Source organism: Cetorhinus maximus, chromosome 6, assembly GCF_964194155.1.
Source record: "Cetorhinus maximus chromosome 6, sCetMax3.hap1.1, whole genome shotgun sequence".
NCBI lineage: Eukaryota > Metazoa > Chordata > Chondrichthyes > Lamniformes > Cetorhinidae > Cetorhinus > Cetorhinus maximus.
This window is the reverse complement of record NC_135884.1, coordinates 39034861-39050688: the sequence shown is the minus strand read 5'-3', so window position 1 is coordinate 39050688 and position 15828 is coordinate 39034861. Positions and strand designations below refer to the sequence as shown.

The 15828-nt window shown below is 41.6% G+C and overlaps 1 protein-coding gene across 6 annotated transcripts in view; it reads left to right on the top strand.

Annotated features, from left to right (window-relative positions):
* The window catches only part of cadpsa (Ca2+-dependent activator protein for secretion a), a 580082-nt gene that overhangs the window by 470682 nt on the left and 93572 nt on the right, over window positions 1-15828 (top strand). For 5 of the 6 annotated variants that reach the window (XM_078543642.1, XM_078543641.1, XM_078543638.1 and 2 more), the window contains 3 exons: window positions 693-767; window positions 1474-1557; window positions 2106-2138. In XM_078543642.1, the coding sequence (XP_078399768.1) occupies window positions 693-767; window positions 1474-1557; window positions 2106-2138 (192 nt within the window). The remainder of the gene's footprint in view (window positions 1-692; window positions 768-1473; window positions 1558-2105; window positions 2139-15828) is intronic. The other variant, XM_078543639.1, reaches the window with a different exon arrangement.

The window sequence follows — 15828 nt, the reverse complement described above, 5'->3', positions numbered from 1 at the left end:
TTATTTAAACATAACTCCAAATGAATTACAATGGATGTATTATTGAGACTGAATCACTGGAATAGTTTATATAGAGATGAAGTATAATGTTAATAAACTAAGAACTGTAATTTTAGAACTTATTTTTAATGCTTTTTACTGATTTAGTATTTATTTGTATTTAGTTTTGTAGGCCGTATTATACTGTTGGTTAATAGTATACAAACACTTAAACATGTTTATCTGAAATGCCACTCTATTATTTTAGGGGAGGCATTACCCATTCAGATGAGATAAAATTATTCTTTAACTAAAGCAGCGGAGAGAGGCCGACACATTAAACATTTGATGCCAGCATTGCACATGGTAACTTAAGGGACATATACTTTAAACTTAGACATGAAGAACAAGTTGTATTCTGCTCTCAGGTCTTTCCCCTTGGTTTTCTGAAATGCTGTTAGAGGTGCATAAATGTGCCATGTGATGATTCATTCCTGATTCTTGCTTACTGTGGGCTGGATTTACATACAAGGGCATGCTCATAGCAAATGCCATACATGCTCTGAGAAGCCCTCACAGTGATTGAAGGGTGATCATGTGGAGGAGAAAACTGTGCACGTTTTATTGGGTGAAGACTTGACATGTCTAGGCCAGCAGCTTGTTTTAAAAGTGAATATCCCATTTTGCCCATGTGTTTTTCTGTTTCTTTTCAGCGGCAATACCATTCTAAAATTGATGAGTTGATTGAAGAAACTGTCAAAGAAATGATAACTCTCATGGTTGCAAAGGTACAGTGCAAAATGGCTATTAGGGCTGTTTCAGAAATCAGAAATCTGAATAAGACATGCTTAAGAGTTAAACTTGGTAGAAAAGTTCATGCAGGCAATATTCAGAATTGGACATTTTAAATCTCCGAGATGGTAGCTAGTTCCATGGATTCACCACATTTAAAATGGAACTTTCAACTGTCATTCTTTAATTTCTTTAGATGTTTAATGGAATGATTAGCAAGTAACTGGTTATTACTGTAATCATTGCAAAATGCTACTTGTTGATGTTAAACACATACCACCATTACAACAGAGCCTTTCAGTATGTAGTAATGAATTAAAAAATCATACTGTAGGTGTTCCTATTAGTTTTTTAGATTCAATTATAGAGATTCAGTTATACAGAATTGAGTAGACATAGAGGCAATTTACTAAAGTAACTGAGAAATGGTAATAATATATCTGGTCAAGATTATATTCAGATGAAAATTAATGATCCAATTTGCAACAGTAGTAAGATATACACAGCAATTCATTGGACAATGAAAGTAGCAAAACATGGAGTTCATTCATGTAAATTACATATGCTATAATAAAGCAAGACATAGGTTAAAACTTAGATTCATCAACCTTGTCAGGTAACAATTACCTTTTTAAGATTAGAAGAAACAGAACTGTTATGCCCAAATAAGTTAATGTGCTTCTAATCATTTTCTCTCCTTAGTTTGTCACTATCTTGGAAGGAGTACTGTCTAAGCTGTCCAGATACGATGAAGGGACTCTCTTCTCATCCTTTCTGTCATTCACTGTAAGAAAAAAGTCTTTGTGTTAATTTGTAATTAATAGACATTTCTTCTTGTTCAGAAAAAAAAATTGGAAACATTCTCAGTGTTCAGTCAATGTTGCTGCATTTGCATTGCAGGGTGTACAGTAGAACTTCTAGTAGACATGCTCCCAATTACCCATCTTCCTGATTATCTGCCAGAATTTTGTGGAACAAATCCATGTGTGAGATTTCACCTTATTTTACAGCTTGCTAACCTTACAACACAAGAAGGATTAAATTTAATTTGTGCTATTTGTATTGGAGTTCTCTCCATTCATCTTCATGTCTAATGTATAGTATTATTCATGTAAAAACATGACTATCTGGTAATCTATACAGTCCACTTCTATTATGACTGTCAACAAAGGTTCCATTCTAGTCATTTTCTGAAGTACAATAAGACATATGTCTTAGAAAATGTTTCTTAAGTGTCTCAAAAACTACTCACTAAGTTAATATTATATTTTTGCTGTGTGTTTAGGCTAAGAAATATTTTTTGTCATCTTCTTTCTTTCTATTTTATTTTAAAGGTGAAAGCAGCTTCCAAGTATGTGGATGTCCCTGTAAGTGAGACTATAATTCTATCAGCTTCTGTTGACGTGCAAGTTAAATCCCTGAATTTTAAAACATGTAGATGCTTGACAGTAAAAGAATAGGTCACACATTTTACTTAATTAAAGTTTGTCAAACTCAGGCACCAGATTTATAGAGAGAACTAATGAAACAAGCTGAGACTTATTCTGTCCTTAAAATTGATTCAAATTATTGTTTTGCTGCAGCCTTACTGGATTTGAGCTTATAGGGAGGCAATTCCTCTGACATGCAGAAATATTAATAGCAGTCAAGTTTAGGCAATTTTTCACCCAATTTTCTTATCTTCAGTCTTGAAGGTATATTTCTATAGGGATGCTGCTGATCATAGTAACTTTGCTAGAAGAGCCACAAAAGCCCCAGACAAATTGTCTGTTTTTTCCCCTCCCTTGGCTGGGGCATTGAGGCAATTCACAGCACTCATTATCCACTACTAAACATGTAAGAAATGTCTTCACTCCCCAAGTTAGCCTCTGGATCAACACTATACATCTCCATTTGGAGTGTGGGTGTGAGCATCTGTGCTAATAGCATAAATTAAACAGGGATTGTGTCTTGAGAATGAAGATGGGCACTGCACTTGCAGTTATTATCTAGCTGTTATTAATTCCCTAATTATTATTCAGCAGCCTATTTTTCCCAGTAACAGGATAAACATGTTACATTTTAGAAAAATGTATAGAGTAACAAGGAAGATTTTTCAGTAAACACAAACTGCTGCAGATGCTACAGGAACTCAAGCGAATACTGTCCACAGTCTGAGAACCAAGCTAAAGTTTCTCTGTGTCCTAACTTTTCTGGATACTAAATCAAAGTGATTATTACTACCTATCTGTTACCTGTAGAAGAAGACAAACTTAAGTTTCCAGGGAAACTTTTTAAAAGGTTGGTTACTATTTTATGGATATTTATATAGGCCATGATTTTACGGCCCCTTCGGCCCAGTGGGATATTACGGTCCTGCCAAACTGAATGGAGATTTAAATGGCTCGCTGCATCCGCTGCGGGGAGAGACGCCACGGCGGACAGTGATACAAGTCTAATTTAAATGTTTATTTTCCGAACCAGGGGATGTAGGTGTTCGTAATATATTTATGATGACAAAATATCAGGAAAAGCCGGCTGTTTCTTAAAGTTCCTTCAAGGGAATATATTTTAATTCTGCCAGGAAGCCCAACCATTGACACTTGGGAAATAGTTCTCTCTTCTGAAAAACTGTAGTGTTTTAGTGTAAATACTGCAAAGTAAATCTGTTTAATAAGGATAATTTGTTTGCTGAGAATCAAATCAACAGTGATTTAATAGGATGTTCTGCCCATCTAATTAGCAGTGAATGGCTTTGAGAGAGAGATTGTACTAATAACACATTTTCACCTGGCGCATTCTTGAATTATTTTCCCGTCATGGAAGCAGCAGGTGCAAATAATACTGCCATGATCCTGAGAGCCAAATATTATTCCTTTGCTCTGTAATTGTTTGCTTTATGTAAAAATCTTGCCGGCTTGCCCCTTCCTAAACCATGTTCATTTGCACCCTGGAAACTAGACTGAAGTGTGCTAACTAACTGCAATTTATGGTGACTGACAATCAAATATTCTACTGAATGGGTACCCTGTGGTCTTAAATATATCTCATTAGCAAAACCAATTCACAGCAATAGCTTACCGGTATATACTTAGAGTGGAAACTGTAGATATCTGAATGTCACCTTTTGAAAACAGCCTGTATTACAGCCTGCTAATGAGTTTATATGATTGTTTTGTGGTATAAGAAAGCTATAAATCTACAAGTGAGTTTGAAGATTGCATTTTCTGCATTGAGGAGAAGAAAAAACAGGTGATAGTTGATTATCTCTTACTGACAAAGTTGTGTGAATTAACGGCCTTGGTTAAAAAACACAAGAAAATTACACTTGCTGATTCAAAGCTAATAAAAATGAATTATAAGTACAAAGCATCTTATTAACCTTCACAGTCATTCACAATTCTGTCTGTTTAACAAGGTATGGGTTATTACGCTTAACGTACATAAGTGGCCTAGGTTTTCTTATCATAATGCTGACAATAGCCCGTTTATTTTAATTGGATTGCCATAGGTATTATAATCAGAAAACCTAATCCAGTAAGTCTTGTTTCATTGCCATAGAAGTGTCAGCTGTGGCTCAGTCCATAGCACCCTCGCCTTTGAATCAGAAGGTTGTGGGCTCATGTCCCACTCCCGGAAACCAAGAACTGTGATTGTACTCAAAAGAGTTGCAATCTGTGACTGTTGATAACTCGAAAGAATTTTTGAGGTGTCAGCTGTGGCTCAGTTCATAGCACCCTCGCCTTTGAATCAGAGGGTTGTGGGTTCATGTCCCACTCCCGGAAAACCAAGAACTGTGATTGTACTCGAAAGAGTTGTGACTGTTGATAACTCGAAAGAGTTTGTTTCATTGCCATGCTGAAGACTGGCATTTGCCAACAATTGCAGGGGACTAATAACAGACACCTAAATTTGATTGTATTTTTTATTCAGCCATAGGATGTGGGCATCGCTGGCAAGGCCAGCATTTATTGCTCATCCTCAATGCCCTTGAGAAGTTAGTGGTGAGTTGTCTTCTTGAACCACTGCAGTCCATATGGTGAAGGCACACCCACAATGCTGTTAGGGAAGGAGAATTTAGTCCAGCAATGATGAAATAGAAGTGATATATTTCCAGTTCAACATGGTGTATAACTTGGAGGGCAATTGGAGGTGGTGGTGTTCCCATGCCCCTGCTACCCTTGTCCTTCTAGGTGGCGGAGATCGTAGGTTTGGGAGGTGCTGTTGAAAAAGCCTTGGCAAGTTTCTGCGGTGGATCTTGTAAATGGCTATACACTACTGCCACAGTGGTGGAAAGAGTTTCAGTCAAGCAGGAAACTTTGTCCTGGATGGACAAGCTGCTCAAATGTTGTTGGAGCTACATCATCCAGGCAAATGGAGAATATTCTGTCAGACTCTTGACTTGGACCTTGTTGATGGTGGAAAGTTTTGAGGAGTCAGGAGGTGAGCCACTCACCATGGAATACCCAGCCTCTGATCTCTTGTAGTCATGGTATTTATGTGGCTGGTCCAGTCAAATTTCTGGTCAATGGTGACCCCCAAGATGTTGTTGGTAGAGAGCCCAATGATGGTAATGCTGTTGAATGTCAAGGAGAATATGTTTAGACACTCTCTTGTTGAAGATGGTCATTGCCTGGCAGTTGTGTGGCGTGAATGTTTTTTGCCACTTAGCAGCCCAAACTCGAATTGTCCAGGTCTTGCTGCATATGGCATGAACTGCTTTAGTATCTAACGAGTTGAGAATGGAACTGAACAATGAGCAATCATCAATGAACATCCCCTCTTCTGACCTTATGATAGAGGGGAGGTCATTGATGTAGCAGCTGAACGTAGTTGGCCTGGGTCACTTCCCTGAGGAACTCCTGCTGTAGTATACAGGGGTTGAGATGATTGGCCTCCAGCAATCACAACCATCTTCCTTTGTGTTTGGTATGAATCCAGCCACTGAAGCATTTCCCCCCACCGCCTCTCCTAATTCTCACTGACTACAATTTTACTAGGGCTCCTTAATGCCACACTCTGTCAAATGATACTTTGATGTCAAGGGCAGTCACTCTCACCTCAGGAATTCAGCACATTTGTTTACATTTGGACCAAGGTCTGGAGCTGAGCAATCCCAGCAGAACCCAAATTAAACATCGAGGAGCAAGTTATATTGTTCAGTGAATGTCACTTACTAGCACCTTCAACAGCATCTTCCAGCACTTTGATGACTGACAATAGGTTGATTGGATAGTCTTGGCTGGATTGGATTTGACCTGCTTTTTTGGATTGGACAGACCTAGGCAATTTTTCACTTTGTCAGTGGATGCCAGTGTAGTAGTTGACTGAAACAGCTTAGCTAAGGGAGCGGCTAATTCTGGAGCACAAGCCTTGAACAATTATAGCCGGGATGTTGTCAGGATCCGTAGCCTTTGTAGTGTCCAATGCGCTCAGCTGTTTCCTGATATTGCCTGGTGTGATTCGAATTGATAGAAGACTGTTATCTGTACTGCTGGGGATCTCAGGAGGAGGCCAAGTTGGGTCATCCACTCGCCACTTCTGGCTTAAGATGGTTGCAAATGCTTCAGTCTTTTTTGCATTATGTGCTGGTCTCTACCACCACTTGGGTTGGAGATGTTCATTGAGCCTTCTCATCACAATAGTTAATTAATTGTCCATCGCCATTCATGACTGGATGTGCCAGGACTTCAGAGCTTTAATTTGATCCATTGGTTGTGGGATCGCTTAGGTCTATCTACAGTATGCTGCTTCAGCATTTTGGAATGCATGTACCCCGCTGTTATAGCTTCACCAGGTTGCCACCTCATTTTTTAGGTAAGCCTGGTGCTGGCTCCTGGCAAGCTCCTCTACATTTCTCATTGTTCAGGGTTGGTCCCCTGGCTTGATGGTAATGTTAGAGTGAGGGATAAGCCAGACCATGAGGTTAAAGGTATAAATATAATTAAATATAATTCTGCTGCTGTTGATGGACCACAGCACCTCATGGATGCCCAGTTTTGAGCTGTCCTGAATCCATCCCTTTTAGCCCAGTGGTAGTGCCACACAACATGATGGAGTGTGTCCTCAATGTGAAGACAGAATATCAGCTCCAGAAGGACTGTGCAGTGATCACTCCTACTATCATGGACAGATGCACCTCCAACAGGTAGATTGGTGAAGATTAGGTCAAGTCAGTTTATCCCTTGTTTTGGATCAAGCACCACCTGCTGCAAGCCCAGTCTGGCAGTTATGTCTTTCAGGACTTGGCTAGCTCAGTCAGTGGTGGTGCTATAGAGCCACTCTTAGTACATTCTGCGCCCTTGCTACCCTCAGTGCCTCTTCCAAGTGGTGTTTAACATGGAGAAACACTGATTAATCAGCTGAGGGAGAGCAGGAGGTGGTAATCAGAGGAGGTTGCTTAGCCCATGTTTGGCCTGACGTAATGAGACTTCATGTATCCCAGAGTCAATATTAAAGGCTCCCTGGGCCACCCCATCCTTATGGTGTACACTGTCCCACCAGCTCTGGTGAGTCTGTTATGCCAGTGGAACAGGACACCTAGGAATAGTGATTGAGGAGTTAGTTGAAAGGTGTGATTCTGTGGGTGTGATTATTGTTGTTACATTGTCAAATTGTCCTCTTTTCAAAGAGTTTAAGTTAATTTATAACTTTCTTTTATTTCTTTTAACCATTTATTAAGATATCACCATTCTTATTTGAACAGTCTAGAGATACTGCTTTTTTTTGCTATATATAAATGACTTGGATCTTAGAATATGGAGTAAAATTTCAAAATTTGCCAATGATACCAAACTTGGAGGAGTGGAAAACAGTGAAGATGATATGAATTGTCTGCAACAGGAATAGATAGGCTAGCAGAATGGACAGACAAGTGACAGATGGGATTTGATACAGACAAGTGTGAGGTGATGCATTTTGGCAGAAGGAATAGGGAGAGGCAATATAGACTTAATGGCACAATTCTAAAGATTCCGCAGACGAAGGGACCTGTGAGTGCATGTGCATCAATCTTTGAAGATGGCAGGGCATATTGAGAGAGTGGTTAGCAAAGCGTATGGGATCTTGAGCTTCATAAATAGAGGCACTGAGTGCAGAAGCAGGGAAATTATGCTGAACCTTAAACTCTAGTTAGGCCCCAACTAGAGTATTGCATCCAGTTCTAGTCATCGCACTTTAGGGATGAAAAGGTCCTTGAGAGGGTGCAGATGAGACTTACCAGAATGGTTCCAGGATTGGGGGTGTTTTAGTTACAAGGTTAAGTATGAAAGGCTGGGGTTGTTCTAGTTGGACAAAGAAGATTGAGGGGAGATTTGATAGAGTTGTACAAGACTATGACAGGCTTAGATAAGGTAGACAAGGAAAAACTCTTCCCATTAGCTGTTGATAGAAGGACAAGGTTGTTGTACTATGCCTTTAAGGGAAGCAATATGACATCACTAGAAGTATCCATGCAATTCAGTCTTAGTTTCATTTTTGCCTTTGAGTAGAGCGTACACACACAGACACACACACACACACACACACACACACAGCTCTACTATTGATGTCTTTAAGCTTTCTATCCATGTATACCTGTTCTCATGTATGTAGTCTAAATAAATTAATCCAAAATGTGTTTGCCCAATTGCTTATGAGTGATCGGTGCCTTATACCATTGTAGCAACACAACATGGTGCTCAGCAGTGGTCAAACAGCGTGGCAGCAAGATTAGGTACAGGTGCAGCACAGTTAGCAGCCTTAGATCATGCTACATGGCATGAGCTGACCCTTGATGTTCTGGTAAGATTGCAATGGAGCCGCAGCATCGGAGAGTGTTGAAGTCGCAGCGTGCTAACTGCACAGTAAAGCTTTGAAGATACCGTGTGGGGATGGTGCTGAAGTAAAGGGCTGGTAAGCAGACTGATCGCTTGTGGTGAGATTGCAGTGCATAGCCTATCAGTTCAGCGCGTGGGATAGCGCATTGATAGGACCAGCGCCAGGTTAGATCAGTCAGGACGGGCGAGTGACCAGGGTGTGGGCTGGATCGAAAGCAAGTGAGGGAGAGTCAAACCAAAAAACAACGTCATAAAAATCGGGCCAGAGAAGGTTGCCATTATGATGGTGGAGCTAAGGAAAAGCGCGTGAAAGCGGCTACATTGACACTCATCCCAGATACTATAAGAGAAGGAAGATCAAAGGGATATTGTCAGAATGTCCACAAAGTTACCTGGTTTGAATTGGGACGCCACTGACCTACTAACTGAATTCAAAATGTTTAAGCAGGGTACAGAGCTCTGGTTTCTTGATTCGGGTATATCTGAACCAGACAAGCAAGCCATTTGCCTAGCAATTGGAAATGAAGGTCTACACAGGCTGAACACAGCAGGATTAACAGAAGAGCTAAAGGTTCCTGAAAGATATGGACTAGATTGGAAGACTGATTCAGAATCAGGTTAAACTTCCGTATTCATCGACTTGAGTTCATGTAATTTCGACAGCAGACTACAAAATCCATAGACCACCTTACCACCAGATGCAGAGAAAAGGCTATATGCTGTGACTTTTCCAACGAAGAGCCAGCAGACAGAATTGTTGAATTGGCGAGCACATCCATTCCCTTGGAAGCGTTCCAGAAAGATCAGCTAGACAAGCCCAAAACATATGGCATCAAAGAGCTGCTCGCGAATGGACATAAGTAAGAAGCGATCTTTGCAGGTTGACGAAGCTTATAGGCCCTAAGTGCCATCCCAATTGCTGGAGCACCTACTGGAACACCTCAACCTAGCAAGACATGTGGAAGGCATGGCCTTCTGCTTGCACCAAAGAAATGCCCAGCCTTCCATCAATTCTGTAAGGCATGTGGCAGAAAGGGCCATTGGCAGTGGCAGTGCACTAGAGCAAATGTTGATGCAGCTGCAAAGAGCCATGCACTGATCCAAACAGACCAACGGTACACAACAGATACCTTCAAGCAATAAGACTGACCATCCAGTATCCCATCAGAAACATATACAAAACAGATTGACAAAACAGAAAACGATGTGCATGACAAGATAAAGAGCAGTGAATACTTGTTTCACAACATCAACCTCATGGAAAACATAGATGCCGTCACACCATCCGAGGTGTTTACCAAAATTTGAATTATCTGCCCTAAGAAAGTTGGTAACTACTAATTTTTGGCCAAGATTGGCACAGGGGCAAGTGCAAACATACTACCTCTGCAGATTCTAAAAGAAATATACCCACAGACATAGAAGGCCTTGGCAAAACCTACTACTGCAAAACGTTCAGCATACAATGGTTACTTCTTCCATGTGCAGGATCCATATTCCTGGAGTGCAAGTATTATCAATACTCCTAGGTGTTGCAGATGTTCTACATCATGGAGACTAAAGGCTCAATGATTGTAGGTCTACCAGCATGCTGTGACCATGCTCTAGTGACAACCCATGGATTCAGTCAGACTCACAAGGCAGATCAACCTCAGAAACTACTCCTATCACCTCAGTTTATGACCTAATATCAAAATATCCAGAATGTTTTGACAAAATTGGCAGTTTCAAGGGAGCTGCTTCATTACACTTGCAGGAGAATGCAAGCCCATCAATTGATCCACCATGTAAGCGCAGCATCCACTGACAAGATAAATTGGAGGTCAAACTAGACAAATAGAGAAAGACAGGGGTAGAAGAGTACAAGACACACAGACTGGTGCAGCTCAATTGCGTGTGTCATAAAGAAGGATGGATCATTGAGAGTATGCTTCAATCCAGACCATTTAAACACAACTTTGAAACATTGCCCATTCAAAATACCCACATTAGAAGAGTTAAATCCGAGATTCGCTAGGTGCAAAATTCTTCTCAAAGCTTGATGCCAAGCATGGCTACTGGTCAGTACATCTCACATAGAGGTCCCAAGAGCATACTACATTTCATACCCCATTCAAATAATATTGTTTTTAATAACTTCCTTTCGAGTTATCTGTTAGCCAGGATCTCTTTCAAGCTCACATGGACTACATTGCATGCACTGTACCAGGATGCATCTGTATTACTGATGACATAGCTATTGTGGGCAGAATAAAGCAAAAACGTGACCATAATTTGCACTTATTGATGCAAGCAGCACTTAAAGAAGGATTGGTGTTCAACGGCCTGAAAATGAACATCAATGTGAGGCAGATCAAATTCTTTGGTTCTATTTATCCCAGTGCTGGCATATGTCCTGAACTAGGCATCTCCTGGCGAGTCATTTTTAAAGACAGACAGGTTGTCAAACCAGAATTTTTGCAACCTAATATTCTTCAACAACTTCATCACTCACACATGGGCATAGATCGGACAAGATGACTCGAAAGAGAACCAGTCTATTGGCAGGGTGTGAACAATGACATTGAAGTCATTGCGAGGCATGTTAAGAGCATATGCCAAATCAGCACAAAGCACCACTGATTCCGTATGAAGTTCCTACCCATCCTTGGTCCAAAATCGCATCCGACTTCTTTCATGTCCATGGCACTAATTTCATTGTCATCGTCAACTACTTTACCAAGAACCCCATTATTCAACAATTGCACAATACGTCAAACACAACTGTCGCGCACACTCTAAATGCTGTTTTCAGTTTATTTGGTGCGTCTAGAGAGATCATTCCAGATAACAGTCCACAATTTATTGGTAAGCCATTTCAGGATACATGTGACAAGTGGAATATCAATTACACTACTACTTCTCCTCATTACCCTAGATCTAACAGCCTAGCTGAACAAATGATTCGTAAGGTGAAATCCCCAATTCTCAAATGTAGACAGACTGAGCAAGATCTACACTTTGCAATGTTACAACTGAGAGTGACATCCTTTAAGTGCAACTATTTCATCACCAGCAGAGCAGACCAGCGCGCACCAATTTACCTACTCTTACTCATTCTACTCTCTCAGAAACTAGAGACCAGTTTTTAAAACCGCAAGAGAAGATGACCAACATGCACGAAAAATACAGGTACAGAATTGTCAAGTTTACCGTTGGTTCAATAAGTTTAGGATCCCACAGAAGGTTCGTGGCAACCAGCCAAGATGACAACGATTTGTTCAGGACCGAGGTCCTATGAAGTCATTACACACAAAGGCGCAATGGCGAGACATAACTGAAGGCAAATCAGGTCCATTCCAGCCCCTCAGCCACAGTACAGTCCTATTGCATCGAGGACAAGATCTCAAATGTAACTAGGAACATCCAAGGACGACAATCCCACAGATCACTGTGAGCAATTAAGAAAAAGCTCCAGGCAAGATTACCAATACAAGATCTGGACATACCAGCAGATTACGCTTATAGTTTAGAGACTAATAGATTCCTTAGTTCTATACACTGATGTAATGGTAACTAATAATGAACATATATTGCAATTAGTTGTACTTCTTCAGAAGGGGGGAAAGTATCTTTAAAAGGGGGATGTTGTAATATGTCTTTAAGGGATAGCAGCATGACACCATTAGAAGGGAAGTGTGTCATGCAATCCAGTCTTAGTTTCATTTTTGCCTTTGAGCAGAACACACACACAGCTCTGCTGTTGATGTCTTCAAGCTCTCTATCCATGTATATTTGTTCCCATGTGCCTAATTTAAATAAATTAATCCATAATGTGCTTGCCAAATCCTTTGAGTGCCTTTATATCATTATAACAACACAACAGAGGGGACATAGATTTAAGATTTTGGGCAAGGGATGCAGGGTGAACGTGAGGAAGAAATTTTATGCAGCAAGTGGCGATGACCTGGAAATCACTGCCCATGAGGGTGATGGATGCAAGAACAACCATTGATTTCAAAAGGAAATTGGATGGGCACTTGAAGGAGATAAGCTTGCAGGGCTGTAGGGATCAATCAGGGAAGTGGCATTGATTGAATTGCTCCCAGAGGAGCCGCCATGGACATGATGGACCGAATAGCCTCCTTCTGTGCCACAAATGACTCTACGACTTGTTTCGTGGCCAGTGCAAAGGACTTCCACAGGCAATTCCCAGGCTTCATATTACCTGAAACTTGACCATACTCACGGTAATCTGGAAGTTAGCTTGGCCCAGGCAAATAATAAAGCCAGTGACCTACAGACTCTTTTACTTGCATGTGTACTTTAGGAACAGTAACATAGAACCATTCTGACTGACAGATAAATAACACTGTCAGATTGTATGGCCTGGATTCTCTTCTGAGTTACCATCTGATTTGGGGGAACAAAGAAAAGAAAATGTGTTCTTAAAAAGTTGCTACCTCAAATCCTCCACAAAATTTGAACCTGGATTCTCCTCCCAAAAAAAATCGGTTCCCTGTAAGGCCTGTCACCAGCCTGTTCTGCCATATTTGAACAGAGTAAAGGGGTCAATTGCACCCTTTTCTCCTCCATTTTTGGTGGCAAACCAGCCCCAAATAATCACCACCTTCAAATCAGTGACAGTAAGAATTGCTGTAAAATATGGAGATTCATAAAAGAGACCATTTTGTATGCTGCTACTTGAAGGCTGGTGTTTTTTCTTGCCTGCATATTGATAGTTTTAGCACTGCGGGGTTTCAGTTAGGACTTTACTGCTACTTTTACTACACAAAGTATTGTTTTGCATTCTAAAGATTAATTTCTTAATCGCAATGCCTTTATTTTAATGTGATGAATAGGAGGCGGATGAGCACCTGAAAAAGTTTGATGCCTCTTCATAAGGCATCACCAAAAGTATCTCTTCCCTACACGTAGACGTTCACAGTTTGATTTTAATCCTTCCCCCACACCCTTACCCAGGGGGAATAATGGGAAAAGTCAAAATTAGGACAAGTTGACATGCCATCCTGCGATCACTCCATTCCTGTTCACTGTCATCTTATCATCATCCACTTTCAGTGGGAGGACCTACTTAACATCAAAAATTTGCCGACTGCTGCTGTCATCACGCCAAGACATAATCATATCTAAATGCCAGAGGGAATCCTGTATTGGCCACATCTCGATAGCAGAATAACAGGGGGAGGTGCCAAATTGTCAGAAGAGACCAAGGTAAATTTCAAAAAATGCTTCTGAAAGAACTCTTTGTGGACCAAGCAGGGAATGAGCGCTCTCCACAATGAGTTCTTGGGCCTCTCCTTCCTGGCTTCACCCTAATCACCATGGAACCCCACACCCCTTCTCCCCAGCCCCACACACCAGCCTCACCCTAAGTCACTATGGAACACTCCTTCCCCCAGCCCAGCCTCATCCTAATAGTCATGGCAACCCCCCTTTTCCGCCCCTCTGATCCATGCAGCCTCCACTCGACTGGCTGCTGGGGACCATTTTCACAATCTCTTGCCACCAAATTGCCACTCCTGCCTGCTAGCCAGGTAGTGGATCTGGAACTTTTATTTAAATGTGTGCTGCCATTAACATTGGCAGCACCTCCACATCCTGGGTTGTCAGTGCACCACCCTATTTGAGCTTCTGTGCACTGTTCCTGTCCCTCCCCCTTTTAAAACTTGGGTCTCACTTACTTTTGTCCTATAGACCAAGAAAGTCTTATTTAGGCATGGCTACTGAGTGAGTAAGGAGAGAAAATGGAAAAGGTGAGCTAGCAATTAGCTGCCAGATCAAGGATAATGTAACTGAGAACCTAGAAGTTTCAACTAATGGGGATCGATTCAAAAAACAAGTCAATACATAGCTGTATGTTTCTGTCCTACCTTTCACCCAACCTCCCACCCCACCACACATACACACACACACACACACACATAGGGCTGAATCTTCTGGCTGGCGTGCGGGTGGCGGAGTCCGCACGCCAGCGCTTAAAATGTCGTGTGCTGACGTCTCACGAGTGTCCCGACGTCAGCGCACGGCATCGCAATGTTTTGGTTGGCGGGTGCGCTGTGCAGCGGGACGCACGCCCGCCATTAATTAAAGGCCTTGTTAAGGCCATTAACTCACCAATCGACCAGGATTTTGAGGGGCCCGTGCGAACTTTGGCTCGGCGCACGGGCCCAATGGGCAGGCGGGTAAGTGATTTTTTTTACAAACCTCATCCAGTGGCGGGATGAGGTTTGATATCAGAATTATAAAATTGTAATAAAGTTTTTGTGTATTTCATTAACACGTCCCATCTCGTGACATTTTCACATGAGGGGCACATGTTAATAATTTTAAAAATTTTCTATTAATGTTTCAGTGCCTTTCAGCGATCTCCCTGAGGCAGCACTTTGCATGCACGAAAGAGCGCACTCTGACAGTTGGGGAATCCCCCCCTGCCTGCACAGCAAGTGCATAGCGCTTCCCATTGGGCAGCCCGCTAGGCAGGCCTTAATTGGCCTGCCCACTTAAAGTGGCGGCGGGGCCCCTTTTGGCGGTGGCAATCGTCTGCCCGCCCGCCGCCAAGTCGGTCGGGCCTGCCCGCCCATCAAGGGAAAAATTCTGCCCATACTTTCTGAAAATTCCCTCACTTTCAAAGAATTAAGTTCCTTCCTAAGAGTCTGCAATTCCCCTGCCATTGACCAATTCCCATAAGTTGTAAGTACACAGATTGATAAACTCAAACTCCAAGTAATCAAGCTCTGTTTACTTTAAATAATAATATTTTGCGAGAGGCACTCACTCTAATTTCTAATGTACTAGTGCTAAGTGGCATGACATTGAGCAGTAAATGACAGAGATGGTTCCCCTGCAGTCTGAGAGACTTAAGGCATGTCACATTTCAAAGTAATAAGAATAGAAACTGCTTCAAACACTCAGCAGGTCCAGCAGCATCTGTGGAGAGCAAAGCAGAGTTACCATTTTTAGGTCGATGACCTTTCATCATAGACCTGATAGTTCCAATGAGGTTTTGTGAAAATGTTCAGTTCAAAACATCTATTGGGGCATTGATAACTTGCACTTTGGACGCGTCTAAGATCCTTAAAAGTTCTCCTAGAATCATAATATTGCAGGAGTTTCTTGGGCTACACTGGGTCTTGTAGGTTGTAAGAAACGTCTTGTCCCATCTGTTTTTATTATGAATAATGGACTCTCTCATTTATCAACCAAATATGTGGAAACCATCTCCACTGCCTCCACATGAGATTGATGCTTCTGAACCCTT